Source organism: Bufo gargarizans, chromosome 3, assembly GCF_014858855.1.
Source record: "Bufo gargarizans isolate SCDJY-AF-19 chromosome 3, ASM1485885v1, whole genome shotgun sequence".
NCBI classification, from domain to species: Eukaryota; Metazoa; Chordata; class Amphibia; order Anura; family Bufonidae; genus Bufo; species Bufo gargarizans.
The window spans coordinates 129228274-129251701 of record NC_058082.1 but is presented as its reverse complement, the minus strand read 5'-3'; the positions used below and the strand labels follow the sequence as shown (position 1 = coordinate 129251701).

The 23428-nt window shown below is 42.5% G+C and overlaps 1 protein-coding gene across 1 annotated transcript in view; it reads left to right on the top strand.

Annotated features, from left to right (window-relative positions):
* CNMD (chondromodulin) overlaps positions 1-23428 on the top strand; it is an 84389-nt gene that overhangs the window by 5841 nt on the left and 55120 nt on the right. The window contains exon 3 of the mRNA XM_044287639.1: positions 20710-20850. Coding sequence (XP_044143574.1) covers positions 20710-20850 — 141 coding nt within the window. The remainder of the gene's footprint in view (positions 1-20709; positions 20851-23428) is intronic.

Genomic DNA, 23428 nt, shown 5'->3' with positions numbered 1-23428 from the left:
TTTTTGCTGTTTGGGAATTATGAAACACACTACACACAGTTAGGTAGATTTATCCAAACTCGTGTAAAAGAAAACTTAGTTGCCCATAGAAACCAATAGGATTGATCCTTTCATTTTCCAAAGGAGCTCTGAAAAATAAAAGGTGGAATGTGATTGTTTGCTATGGGCAGCTAAGGGTACTTTCACACTTGCGTTTTTCTTTTCCGACACTGAGTTCCATCCTAGGGGCTCTATACCGGAAAAGAACTGATCAGGATTATCCCCATGCATTCTGAATGGAGAGTAATCCGTTCAGGATGCATCAGGATGTCTTCAGTTCAGTCGTTTTGACTGATCAGGAAAAAGATAAAACTACAGCATGCTACGGTTTTATCTCCGGCCAAAAAGGCTTGCCTGAATGCCGGATCCGGCATTTTTTCCATAGGATCCGTCCGTCCGGATCCATTTTTCCGGATGACGAATCCAGCATTTCAATTCATTTTTCTGACTGATCAGGCATTTTTCAGATCCTGATCAGTCTTACAAAAGCCATCAGTTGGCATATGTTTTGCCGGATGCAGCAGGCAGTTCCGGCGACGGAACTGCTTGCCAGATCACTCTGCCACAAGTGTGAAAGTAGCCTAAGCCAGTTTTCCTTTACATCAGTTTTCGTAAAGTTCCTCCAGTGTGTTTTTGTATGTGGTGTGGTTTTGTCGTGCATTTTTGGAAGTTTCTGTAAAAACACTGTAGACCTCTTTATACAAAAATGCACGAACAAAAAAAACTCATGAAGTGCATGAAATTCATGGTGCTTCCAACAAGCCGAATGAAAGTGTGGAAGCCTTAGGTCATCTGCACATGTTGCAGAATACATGCGGTTTTTCCACGCGGATTCCTGCACGGACACACTGCAGAGTAATACAAAACCATCAACGCGGATGAGAATAGACAAATCTCCTGCATACTTTTTCTGTGCAGAAATTGACCTGTCGTGCGGATTTCAAAATCCGCAGGATGTTACTTATGTTTGTGGTTTTAGATGCGGATTTCACCCTTTTCAAAGGAAGGTGGAGAGCACATCTGATCCACAACAAAATCTGCAATTAGAAACTGCAGATTTTGGCGCAGAAACTGACAAAAATCTGCATGGTAATTTGCGCAGATCTTATGTGCGTTCACTGCATCGGGTGCAGGTGGCCTTATGGCCCCAATGTCCTAATATTAACACTTGGCAAAACTAAATTTACTGAAAACTGTACTGAACTGTAGGGAAAGTCACATCTAGAGAGCTCTAGTAGCGCACTGCAGCGGTAGGGTAACCCATTAATAAAATCAATTCTACATGTTGGCTTCTTTATTTAACGGATCATTTCCTCTCACATTCATAAATCATCACTGTCTGTTTACTGCGGATAAAGGACAATTGGTACACTTCTAGGGGATAATTTACAACCAACCGAATCCAAATGAGCTCAGATTACTCATGTCATGTTTACTCCATTCATTTGGTATTTACTTGCTACATTTTACTGTCTATTGGGTTACATTTGAGAAGGTGATACCTAAAGTCTACATCACGCAGGGATCATGGACAGTGAGATTTTCTGTAGTGAAAATATAGTATGGAACATTATCATCACATCAAGGAAAGCAGATGCAGATGAAAGGATTTGCTACGAAACTGAACCTGTGAGATACGCAACTGGCTCTATGTTTGTGCCACTCCCTGTCATTGTACCCCTCAGATGCCGCGTTCATAGCTGATCACGGCATCTGACATTAACATTAAAGTGTAAAATAAAATAAAAAAATAAAATCATACTTACCTCATACATTTGAACAAGAAGAGCCAGCCGCTGCCATTTTGATTGAAGATCCAGAACGAAATCTTGCATGGCCCGTGATGGCGGCCAGGGTGGGGATGTCATTCAATCAAGATGGCGGTGGCCGGCTCTTCTTGCTCAAACGGATGAAGTAAGTATGTTTTTTTTTTTACCGCCATTCAGGGAAAATCAATTTGTTACCATGAAGCACAAGGAAATTCAGCTTTGCAGCTAATTGAATTTTCCCTGAAATTCGGATCGAAGTCCACTTCGGACTTCGATTCGCTTAACACTAGTCTAGTATACCCTGAGCAAGCTTCCAATACCATATACTTACAATACCAATATCAGCTTCATTTCATAGATACAGTGATAGTTCTAGCCAAAGGGAGGAATGTACTGAGACTGGTATTAACCCCTGGCATACAATGCACCAGAATTAGGCCTCATGCGCACGACCGTTCCGTTTTTTGCAGTCCGCAAACCGCGGATCTGCAAAAAACGGAAGACGCCCGTGTGCCTTCCGCAATTTGCGAACGGAATGGGCGGCCCATTGTAGAATTGCCTATTCTTGTCCGCAAAACGAACAAGAATAGGACATGCTCTATTTTTTGGCGCGGCCACGGAACAGAGCAACGGATACGGATAGCACACGGAGTGCTGTCCGCTTCTTTTGCGGCCCCATTGAAGTGAATAGGTCCGCATCCGAGACGCAAAAACGGTGGCTCGGATGCAGGCCCAAACAGCGGCCGTGTGCATGAGGCCTTATTAAGAGATAATAATGTGAATAAGCAAAGGAGCTGGAGAAGATTTCTGGTCTAATGTGCGCAGTGGCATTGCTAGGGCTGGTGTCACCCGGTGAGGTAGAAAATGGTGTCCCCCCCCCCAAGCAATCATTTTTTTAGCCATATATGGGGGCTATGGGGGTGCTACTGACGTAGGGGGCATCCGTTAGCCATGCAGATCCCCCCCCCCACCCCAAAGCTTAGAGCCCCAGCACCCCCTTTCCCTCCTGGTGGCGGCAGCTCACCTAGGTCAGGTGCACTCCACTTTCGCTGGCTGGCTGACAGAGACACCAAATGCTGGTCAATTTCTTCTGGTGACCGCTTCTTCGTGTGGTCATCGTCTTCTGACCTGTTGTGTTTTATCCTAATGAGAAAGATTTCATAATAAGGATTTGGAGAAGGGGCAGAGGAATAGCAGAGCAGGGAGAGGATGGTGCTGCTACTAGGGGGTCATACCATGGTTGAGTAATAAAGCCCACCATAATACCCCCCCAGTAGAAATAATTCTCCTTATAATGTGACAGTGCAATAAATACCCCCTTTGTAATGCCCCCAGTTGAGCTAATGTCCCCGCCGCACTCCCCACACAACGCCACTAAATGTGCGCCGTTTTTCTGCTGCACATTTGTTAAATGAGTTGGGTCACAGATGTCCCTCCCTCAGCATGCCTCCTCACATCCATGCCCTTCTCGCTTTTTTGTAAAAGTAGCAAGGGACGTGATAAAGGGAAAACGTTCCAATTTTTGACACAAAATAGCCCTTGCACCAAAATGTGTGACTTTTGTACACCAGAAAAGTGTCATACAATATTGATACATTCCCCCATAGTGATGGCAATAGTACAAATTATAGTGATGCATAGACATTGTAACATTAGATTAATAGTGCATACAGTGCTATAAAGCATCCAAGCTGTAACTTACATTTCCCTTATAAATGCTGTTTGCAGTTCCCAGCTAAGTAATGCATACATTGTTCCAAGGGTTTCTCTAGAAAAATACTTCCTTATAGTGCCCAAATAGAGCTATACACTGTCAAATATTCCATAAGATGCTATACACAATTTCACACTTACGCACATTGGCTAGGCATAAATTCTGACTGAGAAACCTCAATGTCATCTTGCTCACCTGCGTTCTGTATGTGGCACATGGACAGCATGGACCATAAAGGCGTTGGCTGTGTCTGCATTGTGGGTTAGTGTAGCAGGGAGTGGTTATTTGTCTGTGAGGGAGCAATCAACACCAGTACTCTCCCAGTTTATGGGTTTGGCAGAGGTGTTTATTACATACAGTCAGGTCCATAAATATTGGGACACAACACAATTCTAAAATTGTTGGCTCTATACAGCACCACAATGGATTTGAAATGAAACAAACAAGATGTGCTTTAACTGCAGACTGTCAGCTTTAATTTGAGGGTATTTACATCCAAATCAGGTGAACGGTGTAGGAATTAAAACAGTTTGCATATGTGCCTCCCACTTTTTAAGGGACCAAAAGTAATGGGACAATTGGCTTCTCAGCTGCTCCATGGCCAGGTGTGTGTTATTCCCTGATTATCCCAATTACAATGAGCAGATAAAACGTCCAGAGTTTATTTCAAGTGTGCTATTTGCATTTGGAAGATGAGATCCAAAGAGCTGTTACTATCAGTGAAGCAAGCCATCATTAGGCTGAAAAAACACAACAAACCCATCAGAGAGATAGCAAAAACATTAGGCGTGTCCAAATCAACTGCTTGGAACATTCTTAAAAAGAAGGAATGCACTGGTGAGCTTATCAACACCAAAAGACCCGGAAGACCACGGGAAACATCTGTGGTGGATGACCGAAGAATTCTTTCCCTGGTGAAGAAAACACCCTTCACAACAGTTGGCCAGATCAAGAACACTCTCCAGGAGGTAGGTGTATGTGTGTAAAAGTCAACAATCAAGAGAAGATTTCACCAGAGTGAATACAGAGGGTTCACCACAAGATGTAAACCATTGGTGAGCCTCAAAAACAGGAAGGCCAGATTAGAGTTTGCCAAACGACATCTAAAAAAGCCTTCACAGGTCTGGAACAACATCCATGGACAGATGAGACCAAGATCAACTTGTACCAGAGTGATGGGAAGAGATGAGTATGGAGAAGGAAAGGAACTGCTCATGATCCTAAGCATACCACCTCATCAGTAAAGCATGTGGTGGTAGTGTCATGGCGTGGGCATGTATGGCTGCCAATGGAACTGGTTCTCTTGTATTTATTGATGATGTGACTGCTGAAAAAAGCAGCAGGATGAATTCTGAAGTGTTTCGGGGAATATTATCTGCTCATATTCAGCCAAATGCTTCAGAACTCATTGGATGGCGCTTCACAGTGCAGATGGACAATAACCCAAAGCATACTGCAAAAGCAACCAAAGAGTTTTTTAAGGGAAAGAAGTGGAATGTTATGCAATGGCCAAGTCAATCACCTGACCTGAATCCGATTGAGCATGCATTTCACTTACTGAAGACAAAACTGAAGGAAAATGCCCCAGACCAAGCAGGAACTGAAGACGGTTGCAGTAGAGGCCTGGCAGAGCATCAGCAGGGATGAAACCCAGCATCTGGGGATGTCTATGCGTTCCAGACTTCAGGCTGTAATTGACTGCAAAGGATTTGCAAGCAAGTATTAAAAAGTGAAAGTTTGATTTATGATTATTATTATGTTCCATTACTTTTGGTCCCTTAACAAGTAGGAGGCACATATGCAAACTGTTGTAATTCCTACACCGTTCACCTGATTTGGATGTAAATACCCTAAAATTAAAGCTGTCAGTCTGCAATTAAAGCGCACCTTGTTTGTTTCATTTAAAATACATTGTGGTGATGTATAGAGCCAAAAATGTTAGAATTATGTTGATGTTCCAATATTTATGGACCTTACTGTATATTCTTCTTGACTTCTGGTTAAATATTTTCACGTAGGGTCCAATGTAGTGTGAAAAAAGGGCTGGGCACACTCTGTGCTTATATAAAACCAGCAGACGGTACTTTATTGTAAGTGAAGAGAAAGAAAATCATAAGCTGTGTTATTACAAATATACGAACACAACCTTTTGTAATAACAATAATAAATCGATAACTCGAGTCAACATATTAAAATGAATATACCTGAGTAGCATTTGTAGGCAAGTGTTGGGTTTAAAGATGTGCCAAATTGATAAATAAGGCTCAAGGTACACAAACGAAGGCTCAGTGAGAAAGGCTCATACATAGAGCCGAAACGCGTCACTATTGTATTATTATGGGACAAATAAAGATAAAAGAAATTGCAACTTACCAGTGAGTGCCGGTCTTATCTTCACATGATGTTGTAATAGTTGATTTATTGACTGGATACCTTCTGTTTATGACAATAACTACATGTAATATGTAGTAGATTGCTTGAAATGTGTCATCCTCCCCCTGCACACCGCATTTTGCTGTACTTGCTATACAGAAGCACATACCTCTCACATCCAGGGCCTCCCAGGTGACGTCTCCTCCGATGTAGATCTTCTCTGTCATCATCTTCTCCATTCCGTACAACTTCTCTCAGCTGCCTTGTCTCTGCAGAGTGTGACACACAGACATCTTGGCTTTCTCACTTTTCTGCCATCATCCCCCAACCTGGAGTCCACACAGTGTTATCCTGCTGCTCACTGTGCTCCCCAATACCCCCAAATACTATACTGAAGAAATAATAGTGCCCCATAGTAATAGTGCTCCTCATAGTTCCACCAATAGCCTTTCCCTTCTAGAATGCCCTCATTAGTAATACGACCCTACTGTGCCCCCAACAGTCCCCACGAATGCCCCCATTAGTAGAAGAGCCCTCCAGTATGAATAATGCCCTCACAGAGCCCCCAGTAGAAATAAGGCCCCCCTATTGTTCCCCCAGGGGTAATAAATCTCTCTATAGACCCCTCAATAATAATAAGGCCCGCATAGTGCTCTTAGTAGAAATAAGGCGGATCTATAAGTCACTCCTATAGAGCCCCCAAGAGTAATAAGAACGCCTTATGTCTCCTGTATTTATAATACCCCTACAGTGCGCCCAGTATTTATACTGCCCCCGTACTGTTATAATGCCCACCCTGCAGTGCCCCCTGTAGTTATATTCCTCCCTTCACCCTACAGTCCCAGGTAGTCCCAGGTAAATAACATCACACCATCTCTCCTGCTCCGTCCAAAATACAGTCCCATGTAAATAACATCACTCCCCTCCCTTTAGCCCCTCTAATATATAGTCCCATGTAAATAACACAATTTCCCTTCCTCCGCCTTAGAGTCCCATATAAATAACATCACACCATCTCTCCAGACCCCTCCAATATATAGTCCCATTTAAATAACATCCCTCTCTCTCTCTCTCTATAGCCCCCTCCAAAATACACTCCCATGTAAATAATATCACACCATCTCTCCAGCCCCCTCCAATATACAGTCCTATGTAAATAACATCCCCTTCTCTCTACAGCCCCCTCCAAAATACAGTCCCATATAAATAACATCAACTCCCCCCCAGCCACGTTCAACCTACAGTCCCATGTAAATAATATCACCTCCTCCCCAGCCGCTTCCAATATGCAATCCCATGTAAACATCACCCCTCCAACATTCAGTCCCATGTAAGTAACAACACTCCCTCCCACAGCCACCATCAACATGCAGTCCCATGTAAATAACATCCCTCCCTCCTACAGCCACCATCAATATACAGTCCCATGTAAATAACATCCCTCCCTTCAACCCTAACATACAGTCCCAGTTAAATAACCACAACTCCCAGCCAGGGCCGTTTCTAGAGCCGGGTGAGGGGTGCCACCGCACGGCGCATCACATCAACAAGCAAAAAGGGGGCGCTGGTCACTGGTGTTTACAGCTGATCAGCAGCAGGACCAGGACGCAACTAATGAGCGCTTCCATTGTGGAAGCGCTCATTAGTAAAGGAGGCTGAAGGAACAGTGAGTATAGCACTTGCTCTTAGCACTAGCTTTACTCACCGCTGGCCTTCTTCTCTATGGCTGCAGTATTTTAGGGGATAGAGCAGCCTGTGCAGTGTGTGAGCTGAACCCGGACATACCCTTATTTTCACCCAGGCAGCCCCCCTGAGGCTAGCTTTGGAGAATCTCATGCTAGATCGCACAGGGCATGGGCTATTTTGTTTTCAATAACATACTGCCGGCCGGAAACTTCTGCCCGGCAGTGTGTTCAGTGACAATGTCATCTGACCCAAGGGAGAGTCACAAGAACCACCCCATACAGGTCCTTCTCAAAAAATTTGCATATTGTGATAAAGTTCATAATTTTCTGTAATGTACTGATAAACATTAGACTTTCATATATTTTAGATTCATTACACACCAACTGAAGTAGTTCAAGCCTTTTATTGTTTTAATATTGATGATTTTGGCATACAGCTCATGAAAACCCAAAATTCCTATCTAAAAAAATTAGCATATCATGAAAAGGTTCTCTAAACGAGCTATTAACCTAATCATCTGAATCAACTAATTAACTCTAAACACCTGCAAAAGATTCCCGAGGCTTTTAAAAACTCCCAGCCTGGTTCATTACTCAAAACCACAATCATGGGTAAGACTGTCGACCTGACTGCTGTCCAGAAGGCCATCATTGACACCCTCAAGCAAGAGGGTAAGACACAGAAAGAAATTTCTGATCGAATAGGCTGTTCCCAGAGTGCTGTATCAAGGCACCTCAGTGGGAAGTCTGTGGGAAGGAAAAAGTGTGGCAGAAAACGCTGCACAACGAGAAGAAGTGACCGGACCCTGAGGAAGATTGTGGAGAAGGACCGATTCCAGACCTTGGGGGACCTGCGGAAGCAGTGGACTGAGTCTGGAGTAGAAACATCCAGAGCCACCGTGTACAGTCGTGTGCAGGAAATGGGCTACAGGTGCCGCATTCCCCAGGTCAAGCCACTTTTGAACCAGAAACAGCGGCAGAAGCGCCTGACCTGGGCTACAGAGAAGCAGCACTGGACTGTTGCTCAGTGGTCCAAAGTACTTTTTTCGGATGAAAGCAAATTTTGCATGTCATTCAGAAATCAAGGTGCCAGAGTCTGGAGGAAGACTGGGGAGAGGGAAATGCCAAAATGCCTGAAGTCCAGTGTCAAGTACCCACAGTCAGTGATGGTCTGGGGTGCCATGTCAGCTGCTGGTGTTGGTCCACTGTGTTTTATCAAGGGCAGGGTCAATGGAGCTAGCTATCAGGAGAATTTGGAGCACTTCATGCTTCCATCTGCTGAAAAGCTTTATGGAGATGAAGATTTCATTTTTCAGCACGACCTGGCACCTGCTCACAGTGCCAAAACCACTGGTAAATGGTTTTCTGACCATGGTATTACTGTGCTCAATTGGCCTGCCAACTCTCCTGACCTGAACCCCATAGAGAATCTGTGGGATATTGGGAAGAGAAAGTTGAGAGACGCAAGACCCAACACTCTGGATGAGCTTAAGGCCGCTATCGAAGCATCCTGGGCCTCCATAACACCTCAGCAGTGCCACAGGCTGATTGCCTCCATGCCACGCCACATTGAAGCAGTCATTTCTGCAAAAGGATTCCCGACCAAGTATTGAGTGCATAACTGAACATAATTATTTGAAGGTTGACTTTTTTTGTATTAAAAACACTTTTCTTTTATTGGTCGGATGAAATATGCTAATTTTTTTAAATTTGGGTTTTCATGAGCTTTATGCCAAAATCATCAATATTAAAACAATAAAAGGCTTGAACTACTTCAGTTGGTGTGTAATGAATCTAAAATATATGAAAGTCTAATGTTTATCAGTACATTACAGAAAATAATGAACTTTATCACAATATGCTAATTTTTTTAGAAGGACCTGTATATGCACATCTGACAATCCAAAATTATCAAAAATATAAAGTTTATTAGACACACTAACAAATACACATCAAAAATTGTATACAATTAGAACAAAGTGCGGTGTACAATAAATAAACATAACTGACACATACAGGTCCACTGAAATGCCACAATAAGCATATATATTATAAACCAGCACGTAAATGTTCAATATAAAGCATAAAGCAAATATAGAGTAAGGTAAGACCATTGAAAATACAAACAAACCAAGATCAAGTATGAGTAAAAGAGTCAAATCTAAATAGACCGCAACAGGTCCACTATACCAGCGGTCTATTTAGGTTTGACTCTTTGCACATCTTGTCTGGAGGTCTGCATCATTAATTTTGGGATCTCATGTGGGCTCTGTGTTAAGAAGGGTTTATCCAGCCATGTGAAATTCATTTTCTAAAACTGATTTGAATGTGATAATAAAAGTAGTGATACATCTCTGATCCCTGCCGCACTCCTTACACTGCTTCCCGTGTCCTCGCTGGTCTATGTACTTCTATATCCCCCTCCATTGAGACATGAGACCACTGCAGCCAGTGATTGAGAAGTGAGCAGTGGGATCAAAAAAGTTTCACTACTTTTATTATTTTATCATGTTCTCAGCAGTTTTAAAGTAAACTAATGTAGACACATAGGGCAGCACCAGGCATAGTATTGGTGGGCACTACAGGATGGCAGTATTAAAAGGGGCAACAATATAGGGAGGCTATTTGCTATAGAGGGTTGGGGTGGACTGCAGAAACAACAAGCCAAAGTCAAAGGTATAAGCTGAATTTCCTGGTCCCTAATGCTAAATTGGTAACAGACCTCCCTGTGGCAGAGGGGGCTGCACGCCCCTTTCCGAAGATGTGTGCGCATGAGCTCTGGAAACAAACTGAAAAGAAAAGGAAAGTGAACAAACTGAGATCAGTGGAGACTTTAAACGTGGAGGGGGGGGGGGGGGGCACTTTTGTATTGTTTGCCCTGTTGGCAAAATTCCCTAGAAACTCCCCCTGCTCCCAGCATTGTTTTGCCTCTCCCTTCACTTACCTCTCCTGATGTAGCATAGCTTCTTCCCAGGGGACATCTTCTCTTCACTGCTGTCCTCTCCTGCACTGGTCACATGATAGTGACATCATCTCAGGTCCTTCTCAACCACTGCCTGTTTTAACGGTCATATGACCTGTGATGTCACCACAGCTCCTTCAGCTCTGTCTGTGCATTAGATTCAATTGTATTTCCGCCTTGAGCAGGCAGGCAGGACATTCGGGGCCTGGGACAAAATTTCAGGGGACCAGGCCCAAAAATGTTTTAGCCTAGCAACACCCCTGCATATCAGCCAGGCAGGTTGTGCAGAATAATGAGCTGAACTTGACAAACTTTACAAACATTATTATTTGATGCCCTCACAGTCAGAATAGACCCTAAGTAGACCTCGAAATTGTTATCAAGATTGTAACAGATTCAGAAACAGGTTGTTCAGACTGAAAGCAACACATACATAGTAAAGAAGATTGGCGCCTCTCGACATGTTTGCCGTGCTGCTGCCGGACCTCCTGCCTGCCCCTATTATAGTGAATGTAGCCGGAACGGACTTCCGGCGGCACAGTTCACTAGCGGCAGCACAGATCCGGCAGGCTGTTCACCCGCCGGAAAAGCCTGCCGGAGAAGAGTGCCGCTAAAGTGAAAGTAGCTTTAGCTGAAGGTCTTCACCAAACGCAAGAAACCAGAGTCAAAATCAATGCATTTATATTGAATACCAAGTCTTAACACCTGTAAGAGTTCACCTGTTCAGAATAGCCTGTAATACAAGATAAAGCCATGGCCTCCAAAGGTTTAGCAGCACACAGCTCTACTAATCTAACAAAAAGGTTACTACAGTCACAACATTTTCATTAAAAATTGCTTAATCATAAAATCAAATTGTTGGCAGCCACAGTCCATGTGCGTACTTGCCCAATTGGAATTTTGCCTTGGTAGAAAAAAGCCACCAGGAAAAACTCGAGTTGGGCCAACACATACATGGACTGTGTATGCCATGCAATTTTACATTCCTGTTCGAGGAGCAGAATCTTACGGTGTATACCCATAGGCGTGCGCACGGGGTGTGCCGGGTGTGCCTGGGCACACCCTAATAGGTTTGTCTCACCTCCGTGCGCACTGCCCCCCAGCTGATTCCCCTTGTCTGTTTTGCTGGCTGCGCCGCCCGCTGCACTGTCAGTTCATTTACAATACCTGGCTGTGGGCTGCCGGCGGGCGGTGGCTAGTATTCAAATAGGGGGGCGGAGTCCCGAACCCGGCGGAGGCAGAGAGGGAGTGCGTGCTGTGCGGCGCAGGCTGAGTTGACGTCACGTCATGCCACGCCACATCTGAGTACCCTGCGCGCCTGGCCGCCTGCTGGCTGGTGAGGGCAAATAAAAAAAGAAGTGTTATGTACCCCCCCTGTCCCACAGTGCTACGAATCCTCTGTTGTCGCCTGTATTACCCTGATATCCCTCAGTTATATAATATATCTGAGGGATATCAGGGTAAATTATACAGGGGGTAATATAACTAGGGGTATCAAGGTACATGAGGGGCAATATAACTGAGGAGGGCTAGGCTACTATCAGACATTTTACTGGGGTAATATAACGTATCTTACCCCTCACCCCTGTATTATGTCCCTGATAGCCCTTCTCACTTATATTACCCCTGTATAATGTACCCTGATAGATATCCCTTAGTTATATTACCCCCTGTATAATGTACCCTGATACCCCTCAGTTATATAATATAACTGAAGGGTATCAGGTTAAATTATACAGGGCGGGGTAATATAACTAAGGGGTATCAGTGTACATTATTATACAGGGGTAATATAACTAGGTATCAGTGTACATTATTATACAGGGGGTAATATAACTAAGGCTACTTTCACACGAGCGTTCGGCTGTCCGCTCATGAGCTCCGTTTGAAGGGGCTCACGAGCGGACCCGAACGCTTCCGTCCAGCCCTGATGCAGTCTGAATGGATGCGGATCCGCTCAGACTGCATCAGTCTGGCGGCGTTCAGCCTCCGCTCTGCTCGCCTCCGCACGGACAGGCGGACAGCTGAACGCTGCTTGCAGCGTTCAGCTGTCCACCTGGCCGTGCGGAGGCGTGCGGATCCGTCCAGACTTACAATGTAAGTCAATGGGGACGGATCCGTTTGAAGATGACACCATATGGCTCAATCTTCAAGCGGATCCGTCCCCCATTGACTTTACATTGAAAGTCTGGACGGATCCGTCCGAGGCTATTTTCACACTTAGCTTTTATATGCCAATATAATGCAGACGGATCCGTTCTGAACGCTAGTGTGAAAGTAGCCTAAGGGGTATCAGGGGACATTATTATACAGGGGTAATATAACTAAGGGGTATCAGTGTACATTATTATACAGGGGTAATATAACTAAGGGGTATCAGTGCACATTATTATACAGGGGTAATATAACTAAGGGGTATCAGTGCACATTATTATACAGGGGTAATATAACTAAGAGGTATCAGTGCACATTATTATACAGGGGTAATATAACTTAGGCTACTTTCACACTTGCGTTCAGAGCGGATCCGTCTGGTGTCTGCACAGACGGATCCGCTCATATAATGCAGACGATGGGATCCGTTCAGAACGGATCCGTCTGCATTATAGTTTAGAAAAAATTCTAAGTGTGAAAGTAGCTCAGACGGATCCGTCCAGACTTTACATTGAAAGTCAACTCTAAAGAAAAGTTTAGGCAACGTTTCAGATCATACAAAGGCTGCTTGAAAAAGGCTCTTTGTATGAGCTGAAACATTGCCTACACCACATGGAGTGCTGTCCGGTTTCCTATATATATATATATATATATATATTTATACATATACACATATATATATATATATATATATATATATACACACGTGCGCAGGGCAGTGTGTGTTTGTGCTTTAGGGTGCACACCCTAATGCAATAGGCTGCGCACGCCTATGTGTATACCATTGGAGGCAGTGGCTGTCTTTGTTTTTTGTATTACAGGCTATTGAGGATGGTGGAAGTCTGTAATGGCACTTAGCACTTGGAGGAGTTACACTGTTTGCTATTCGATGTGAATGTATTGATTTTGAGTTTGGTTAACTATGTTTGGTAAAGACCTTCAGCTAAGTTTCTGACTGCTCTATTCTTCTTTACTATTATATGTTAAGATTAAAAATTGATGACTTGTTAAGCAAGAAAGAAAATGGAAAATAACAGCAAAATGCAGAACTAAAAGATTTGGAAATGGAGGCAGTAACCAACAGCTGTCCAGGTAAGAGGGAAGCTGCAGTTAGTAACCAAAAGCTGTCAAGGCCAGAAGAAAGTTGCCATTAGTAAAAAGCTGTCAAGATCAGAGGGAAACTGATGTAAACTGGGAGATAGAGACCTCTGGTTAATATCTTAGAACAAAATGTTTGGGTTGAACATGATTTATTGATAGCCACAGTTTGGCAGCATTCTCCAACTTAAATGGAAGCAAACTGGTCCTAAAGCAATCTTCACTAGAGAAGTTGTTGTGAAGGGCAAAGGGGCACACACAAAAGTATGCTATTCACTAATGTATTGCACAATAAAGTCCTTATCAGTAATTGTTCTTTTTCCATTATTTTGCCTCTGCCTAAACTATTGTCTTCTACTTCTTTTGTATACTTCTCTTTGTTTCTTTCATAGAAAATCTAATGGAAGTAAAATAAAATAGTTTAGGCGGAAGAGTTAAACAAACTCTTTGAGTAACTAGAAGTAATAATTAGTGCACAATGAAACTATAATGCATAATTATTTTTAGATTATTTTCATCGAATAAAATATGTTTCCATTAACAAAATCCTTTGTCTTAAAAATGTAATAGATTTAATGATTTGCATGCAAAGTATAAGAATTGTTGGATGTATTAAATTCTGTAAAGTGAGGCATGTAGGACACCTCCGTGTTTAAAGCTCTGGCAAAAATATTTGTCATCCCTTCAAGGACATTTTTTATTACTGCATTCTACTTATTTTGGGCTACAAATAATTTTTTCAATTGGTCATTATTAAAAAATATCTGTAAAGAATAAATCAAGGCAACTGGACTTACTGTAGATTTCTTGAAAACGTTTCACTCGTTCTTCCAACAAGCTTTCTCAATTCTGAGTGACTGTACAAGAATTCTCTGGGAATATATATGTAACTGAATCAACATCTGGTAATTATACCCACCATGGGGTCAGAGGTCATTATACCCAGCATGGGGTCAAAGGTGTTGATTCCATTATCCTAAAAGGTGTCAAGACAGCATTGTATGTGGCAGACAATAGATGTCTAACTCCCCCCCGCCTCTATTCAAGCTTGGCTTCTCCATTTTTACGTAGATGGCCTCCTTCACACCTCGTTTGTACCAATCGGCCCGCCTTATCCAAAACACGTACTTGACTGTCTTCAGAAGGTGTGACCTGTTTCTTTTAGATGTAAGTACATGGCTGAATCTTGACCAGAGGTTTTGGCTCTTCTATGCTGAGCTATACGCTGATGTATTTGTTTTGTTTCGCCGATATACAGTTCTCAGCATTCCTCATTGCACTGGACTGCATACACAATGTTGTCCATCTTGTGTTTAGGCGTTGGGTCTTTTGGGTGAACCAGTTGTTGCCTCAGTGTGTTGCTGGGTTTAAAGCAGACAGGGATGTAATGTTTATTAAAAATCCACAGACCAGTACCTGCTATTTGATTCCCACCATCCTCTAGACCACAAACTGGGAGTCATCCAACATTACACCACCGGGCAGAGAAAATCCCCACCAGCACAGAGGCCAAGGCAAAGGCATGACAGACGCAAGAATATGGTTATCCCATATGTAGCTGGGGTGTCTGAGAAACTCAAAAGGATTTTTAATAAACATCACATCCCTGTCTGCTTTAAACCCAGCAACACACTGAGGCAACAACTGGTTCATCCAAAAGACCCAACGCCTAAACACAAGATGGACAACATTGTGTACGCAGTCCAGTGCAATAAGGAAAGCTCAGAACTGTATATCGGCGAAACAAAACAACAACTACATCAGGGTATGGCTCAACATAGAAGAGCCAAAACCTCTGGTCAAGATTCAGCCGCGTACTTACATCTAAAAGAAACAGGTCACACCTTTGAAGACAGTCAAGTATGTGTTTTGGATAAGGAGGCCGATTGGTACAAACGAAGTGTGAAGGAGGCATCTACGTAAAAATGGAGAAGCCAAGCTTGAATAGAGGCGGGGGGGAGTTAGACATCTATTGTCTGCCACATACAATGCTGTCTTGACACCTTTTTTCTGGGAGGTCATTACCACCTACTGACTCCAATTAGGATAATGGAATCAACACCTTTGACCCCATGCCGGGTATAATGACCCCTGACCCCATAATGGGTATAATTACCAGATGTTGATTCATTACATATATATTCCCAGAGAATTCTTGTACAGTCACTCAGAATTGAAAAAGCTTGTTGGAAGAATGAGTGAAACGTTTTCAAGAAATCTACAGTAAGTCCAGTTGCCTTGATTTATTCTTTACAGATATACCATGACCTGGATAAATGAGAACCTTCACAGACATTATTAAAAAAATGTTTATCCTTTTTCTCTGAGTGGATGTCAGTCTGTAGATTGGCAAATTTTCTGTTCACGATGATTCCTGTCAGATTGAACCCCTCATGTGTAGCCCTTACAGTTGCAAGAAAAAGTATGCAAACCCTTTGGAATGATATGAATTTCTGCACAAATTGGTCATAAAATTTGATCTGTTCTTTATCTAAGTCACAACAATAGACAATCACAGTCTGCTTAAACTAATAACACACAAACAATTAAATGTAACCATGATTTTATTGAACACACCATGTAAACAATCACAGTGCAGGTGGAAAAAGTATGTGAACCCCTAGACTAATAACATCTCCAAGAGCTAATTGGAGTGAGGTGTCAGCCAACTGGAGTCCAATCAATGAGATGAGATTGGAGGTGTTGGTTACAGCTGCCCTGCCCTATAAAAAACACACACCAGTTCTGGGTTTGCTTTTCACAATAAGTATTGCCTGATGTGAATGATGCCTTGCACAAAAGAGCTCTCAGAAGACCTACGATTAAGAATTGTTGACTTGCATAAAGCTGGAAAGGGTTATAAAAGTATCTCCAAAAGCCTTGTTGTTCATCAGTCCACGGTAAGACAAATTGTCTATAAAAGAAGAACGTTCAGTACTGCTGCTACTCTCCCTAGGAGTGGCCGTCCTGTAAAGATGACTGCAAGAGCACAGCGCAGACTGCTCAATGAGGTGAAGAAGAATCCTAGAGTGTCAGCTAAAGACTTACAAAAGTCTCTGGCATATGCTAACATGCCTGTTAGCGAATCTATGATATGTAAAACACTAAACAAGAATGGATTTCCTGGGAGGATTCCACAGAGGAAGACACTGCTGTCCATGCTGTCCAAAAAAAACATTGCTGCACGTTTACAGTTTGCACAAGAGCACCTGGATGTTCCACAGCAGTACTGGCAAAATATTCTGTGGACAGATGAAACCAAAGTTGAGTTGTTTGGAAGAAACACACAACACTATGTGTGGAGAAAAAGAGGCACAGCACACTAACATCAAAACCTCATCCCAACTGTGAAGTATGGTGGTGGGGACATCATGGTTTGGGTCTGCCTTGCTGAGTCAGGGCCTGGACGGATTGCTATCATCAAAGAAAAACTGAATTCCCAAGTTCATCAAGACATTTTGCATGAGAACTTAAAGGGAACCTGTCACCAGTTTTATGGTGTCCTAACTAAGGATTCTCTTAGCAAAATGCTGGGTCACTTTCTTTAATTGACCCAGTCAATCTGCCAACATCTTGTATTGAATAAAAGTTGATAATGATGAGTCATGAATATTCATGAGCTCCTGACTCTCCCCGCCTACCTGCTGCTGATTGACAGTTTTTTTTCCATATGAATCAGCAGAAGGTAGGCAGGAGAGTGGCTATATCTCTGAATTAAAAAAACGCTGGGCTCACTGACATAATGCTGGACTCAAATCAGCTCATTAGCATGCGGCATGTGGCATCTTTGTGTGTATATTATGAGGTAACCATCTGTCACACCAGTAAGTGAATACATCTAAGGTACTTTTTAGTAGTTAATGATTGTATATAATTAGTTAGATTATAATCAAATATCCACATGACAGGTTCCCTTTAAGGCCAGCTGAAGCTCAACAGAAGATGGGTGTTGCAACAGGACAACTACCCAAAGCATAGAAGTAAATCAACAATAGAATGGCTTAAACAGAAGAAAATACGCCTTCTGGAGTGGCCCAGTCAGAGTCCTGACCTCAACCCGATTGAGATGCTGTGGCAGGACCTCAAGAAAGCGATTTACACCAGACAGCCCAAGAATATTGCTGAACTGAAACAGTTCTGTAAAGAGGAATGGTCAAGAAATACTCCTGACCGTTGTGCACGTCTGATCTGCAACTACAGGAAATGTTTGGTTGAAGTTATTGCTGCCAAAGGAGGTTCAACCAGTTATTAAATCCAAGGGTTCACATACTTTTTTCACCTGCACTGTGAATGTTTACATGGTATGTTCAATAAAAACATGGTAACATTTAATTCTTTGTGTGTTATTAGGTTAAGCAGACTGAGATTGTCTATTGTTGTGACTTAGATGAAGATCAGATCACATTTTATGACCAATTTGTGCAGAAATCCATATCATTCCAAAGGGTTCACATACTTTTTCTTGCAACTGTATATATAATGAGTTCAGAAATTAGGGCTACACATTAGCTGTCATGTGATGGGACTCACTGTGAAAATGACAGTCGGCAAATAAAGTAAAATTAAACCCTAAAACCCTAAAATTAGCTGAAAAGTTTTACTAAAGACCAACTGAAAAAAAGATTTTTAACCCAAAATGAGTAAAATGCAATCATAAAGAAATTGTCCCCAAAAGTGTTCATAGCCTTTAAGGTGGCCATACAAATGAAAAGAATGTCAACAAAACCCCCCATTTTGGTGGGACTGGCTGACCACTATATGTGAATGGAGGTTGCCCACCTCTCCCTGATGTAGAAGGGTCAGACATGTGACGTATATTGCTTGTCTTATAAACAGCACAGTGCAAGAGGGGGCAATTGCAGAACACAAAAGCGCCAGGGTCCTAAAACACAGTGACAAGGTCGGGTCATACCGTACACGCAAGGTTAAGGTTATTAGATCAAGGACAGGAGCACAGTAGTAAGCTAATACCCAGAGTCAGAGTAACCCTTTAAACCAATGTTTTCTATCAGATAGATAGACAGATACAGCATCTGTACAGTGTGTTGCTTTGAAGAAATATCTTACATCATAGTCAGTAAATATATTTATCAGTCAAAAGCTATAAGCTGGTGAATGTCATCAGAATACATATTGCGTACATCAAGAATGTAAATGGAAGTGCCAAGGCTCCAGGGTCGGAGGCCTTCCATTTGTTTTTCTCTTCCATTGTGTACTAAATGCAAACACGTTCTCCACCTTGTGCACTATTTTAAAATTCAACTTGTCTCAATATTCTTTTTTTCTGGCAAATCATAGCACACAGCTCTCTCACTCGTTCCTCTGCTCCTCCTTTCCATCTTCCAATGTCTTTTTGAGCACTTTTCACGCATATTTGACAGCATTTTATTGCCATCTTTGTGTATTTAGCACCCTGACTGAAAGTAGGCCATTAACATCCTCCACCAAGACAGGGTGACCAAGAATGTTATTACTATACTTTCAATCCAGAAACAAAGAATAACCAGATATTGGAAATAGATGACATCGGGACTGGTTTAAAGGAGTTTTGTGGTTTGGACACCGCATTTCAGATGCAGGTTACCCTCCTGAAACCTGGTATACAAAGCATGATGGCGCTTCGCTGGGCATGCCTGTCTGCTTTAACCAGTAGTATGGGGATATGCTTTCTATTAGTACATGTAACCTAATGCAGTGCTGTGCAAAAGTTATAAGCAGGTGAGGGAAAAATGCTGCAAAGTAACAATGCTTTCATAAATAGAAGTGTTAATAGTTTATTTTTATAAATTAACAAAATGCAAAGTGAATGAACAAAAGAGAAATCTAAATCAGATCATTATTTGATGTGACCTCCATTTGCCTTTAAAACAGCTTAATTCTAGGTAGACTTATACAACATTTTTGAAGGAGCTCGGCAGGGAGTTTTTTTTCTAACATCTCGGAAAACTAACGGTAGGCTCACTGGATGGATGTACGGTAGGCTCACTGAAGTCCTTCAATCTCTCATTGTATGCATTACACCAACAGATTATCTGACAGATTTCTGACCAATCATTGGTCCGGTGGCCTATTACACACACAGATCTTTTGTAATACACACCGACTATTGGTCTGATTGGACAGAAATTGGTCAGATAATCTGTTGGTGTAATACAGCCCTAAAGGGGGTATTAGACACCCCGATCACACAGACGATTGTTGGGAGGGAAGCATTCCCTCCCAGCAATCACATTCTCTCTAGCAGAGGCGATCACTGCTATTACATGCAGCAATCTCCTCAGCAACATGGGGAGGAGCGATTCTTATGCCATCGCTTGTCCCCATGCGCTACAGTGGGTGCGTTTGCTCATTCATTGTGCAATCGGCGGCAGTATTAGACTGCCAGATGAATGCTGACGAGCGTTCCTACGAACATTTGTTAGTGATCATCGGGCAGAAAATCGGCCCAAAACTAGCAAGATACCTCCACCATGCTTCACTGCTGCCTGCAGACACTCATTATTGTACCGCTCTCTAGGAAATGTATGAGCAAACTGAGAACTGGGCATTACCATTCCTTCTACTGAAACTGTCAGCACGGTTTAGACAGTGTCAAAGTGTGGCCATATATTTTGTGACTTCCAGCCTCATCATCTTATTGAGCCAAACTGCTCAGGGCACATCCAGCTTTGGATATGATCAGTAGTAATCATGGTTGAAATGTATGGCTCTGAAGACGTTACATGTGATCAGACAACGTGTACATTTAAAGGTATTGTATATAATCTGCCAGTACTAAGACAGTATTTGTGATTCTGAAGAGAAACGAATGAAGACATCCGTATGTTCACATTCCCACCATGGCAATAACATGATTACATTACCTTTTCCCTGTGGGTTTATACTTTTTTTTACACTATTTTATTATTTCTACAGGTTTATAATGTCCACTACACTATGAGCATTAATGGCAAGATACAAGAAGGATCGATGGAAATTGATGCTGGGAGCAATCTAGAAACATTCAAGACTGGAACTGGTAATGATGAGGCTGTAGAGGTGCATGATTTCCAGATTGTAAGTACCCCTGGTTCTCTTATCTCTTACAGTTCTGTTAGTAAGATTTCAGAAAAAGAGCTTTTTAAAAAAAAAATTGGACTTGTTAATTGCCTGAATAAATATCACTAAAATCAACTTTAACGAATAATCTCAATAAAACAGAGCAGGAGTTATACAATCCTGAATTGTGCTTTGATCTACACCACTATCTGGCGCTACCTCGCCACGTTCAGTTAACAATTTGCCCCATAAGATAAGTACCGCCATACAGATGACTTCTTACTGTTCTTTAGCCCTCTGAATACATTGCAATGTATTGTAGGAGTTAGGGGGAGTGCCGTGTCCGACACTCCTCCGTGACATGTAATCCTGCCATTGTGGCTTAGTCCAGGGGGCGTGGTCAGTTCTACTTAGCGAGCAGCAAGCGGCAGCCGCGTCACGGCCACTATAGAGCCGGAGGCTACAGGCTGCACACACACCATCACTGGCATGCAGCTACTTTGATTTATGTTTCTTTTCTTTGTCAAACTTTAGCTCCTGATTAAAGGTTGAGTATTTCTCAGAACAGAAACATGTCGAGCTAGTGATATAAACTGACACAAGATCATTACAATATTTAGGTGTAGCCGACTGGGTGTTAAGTTCTTGGAGGGGAGATCCAATTGTGCTATGGGTGGCCTGGTGCTGTAAACGGACCGCAGGCACACACACAAAATTACTAGCAACTTGCAGGATAACAGGCTGAACTGGATGGACAGATGTCTTTTTTCAGCCTTATAAACTATGTGACTAACAGAAGGAGCCGGCTGCGCACGGGTATATTTCATCTATTTCATTTAATGTTTGTGTATGTCGTTAAAAGTTATCGACAGTATCCCCCATAACAGTGACCACTACAGCACCCCACCCGCACTGTCTGCTGAGCTGTGTATCTAATCTTATCCTGTGTGATACTGTCTGCTGAGCTGTGTATCTAATCCTATCATGTGTGATACTGTCTGCTGAGCTGTGTATCTAATCCTATCCTGTGTGATACTGCCTGCTGAGCTGTGTATCTAATCCTATCATGTGTGATACTGTCTGCTGAGCTGTGTATCTAATCTTATACTGTGTGATACTGTCTGCTGAGCTGTGTATCTAATCTTATCCTGTATGATACTGTCTGCTGAGCTGTGTATCTAATCCTATCCTGTGTGATACTGCCTGCTGAAATGTGTATCTAATCCTATCCTGTGTGATATGTCTGCTGAGCTGTGTATCTAATCCTATCCTGTGTGATAGTGTCTGCTGAGCTGTGTATCTAATCCTATCCTGTGTGATACTGCCTGCTGAAATGTGTATCTAGTCCTATCCTGTGTGATAGTGTCTGCTGAGCTGTGTATCTAATCCTATCCTGTGTGATAGTGTTTGCTGAGCTGTGTATCTAATCCTATCCTGTGTGATACTGCCTGCTGAAATGTGTATCTAATCCTATCCTGTGTGATAGTGTCTGCTGAGCTGAGTATCTAATATCCTATTCTTTGTGATACTGTCTGCTGAGCTGTGTATCTAATCCTATCCTGTGTGATACTGTCTGCTGAGCTGTGTATCTAATCCTATCCTGTGTGATACTGTCTGCTGAGCTGTGTATCTAATCCTATCCTGTGTGATACTGTCTGCTGAAATGTGTATCTAATCCTATCCTGTGTGATAGTGTCTGCTGAGCTGAGTATCTAATATCCTATTCTTTGTGATACTGTCTGCTGAGCTGTGTATCTAATCCTATCCTGTGTGATACTGTCTGCTGAGCTGTGAATCTAATATCCTATTCTGTGTGATACTGTCTGCTGAGCTGTGTATCTAATATCCTATCCTGTGTGATACTGTCTGCTGAGCTGTGAATCTAATATCCTATTCTGTGTGATACTGTCTGCTGAGCTGTGTATCTAATATCCTATCCTGTGTGATACTGTCTGCTGAGCTGTGTATCTAATATCCTATTCTGTGTGATACTGTCTGCTGAGCTATGTATCTAATATCCTATTCTGTATGATACTGTCTGCTGAGCTGTGTATCTAATCCTATCCTGTGTGATACTGTCTGCTGAGCTGTGTATCTAATCCTATCCTGTGTGATACTGTCTGCTGAGCTGTGTATCTAATATCCTATCCTGTGTGATACTGTCTGCTGAGCTGTGTATCTAATCCTATCCTGTGTGATACTGTCTGCTGAGCTGTGTATCTAATCTTATCCTGTGTGATACTGTCTGCTGAGCTGTGTATCTAATCTTATCCTGTGTGATACTGTCTACTGAGCTGTGTATCTAATCCTATCCTGTGTGATACTGTCTGCTGAGCTGTGTATCTAATCCTATCCTGTGTGATACTGTCTGCTGAGCTGTGTATCTAATATCCTATTCTGAAAAAGAGGAGTGTAGCAGCTCTCACCTGCCCTTCCTTTAGTTGTGAGCACGGACAGCCCGTGTCAGGTGCGGGCGACAATGAAGAAAAGAAGTTGAGAAAATCCAGCTCCACTTAAAAAGGAATAGGCGTTTATTCAGCTTGCGGTTAAAAACTCATCCGAGGATACAAAATAACAGTCTTGTCTAAGCTTTTCG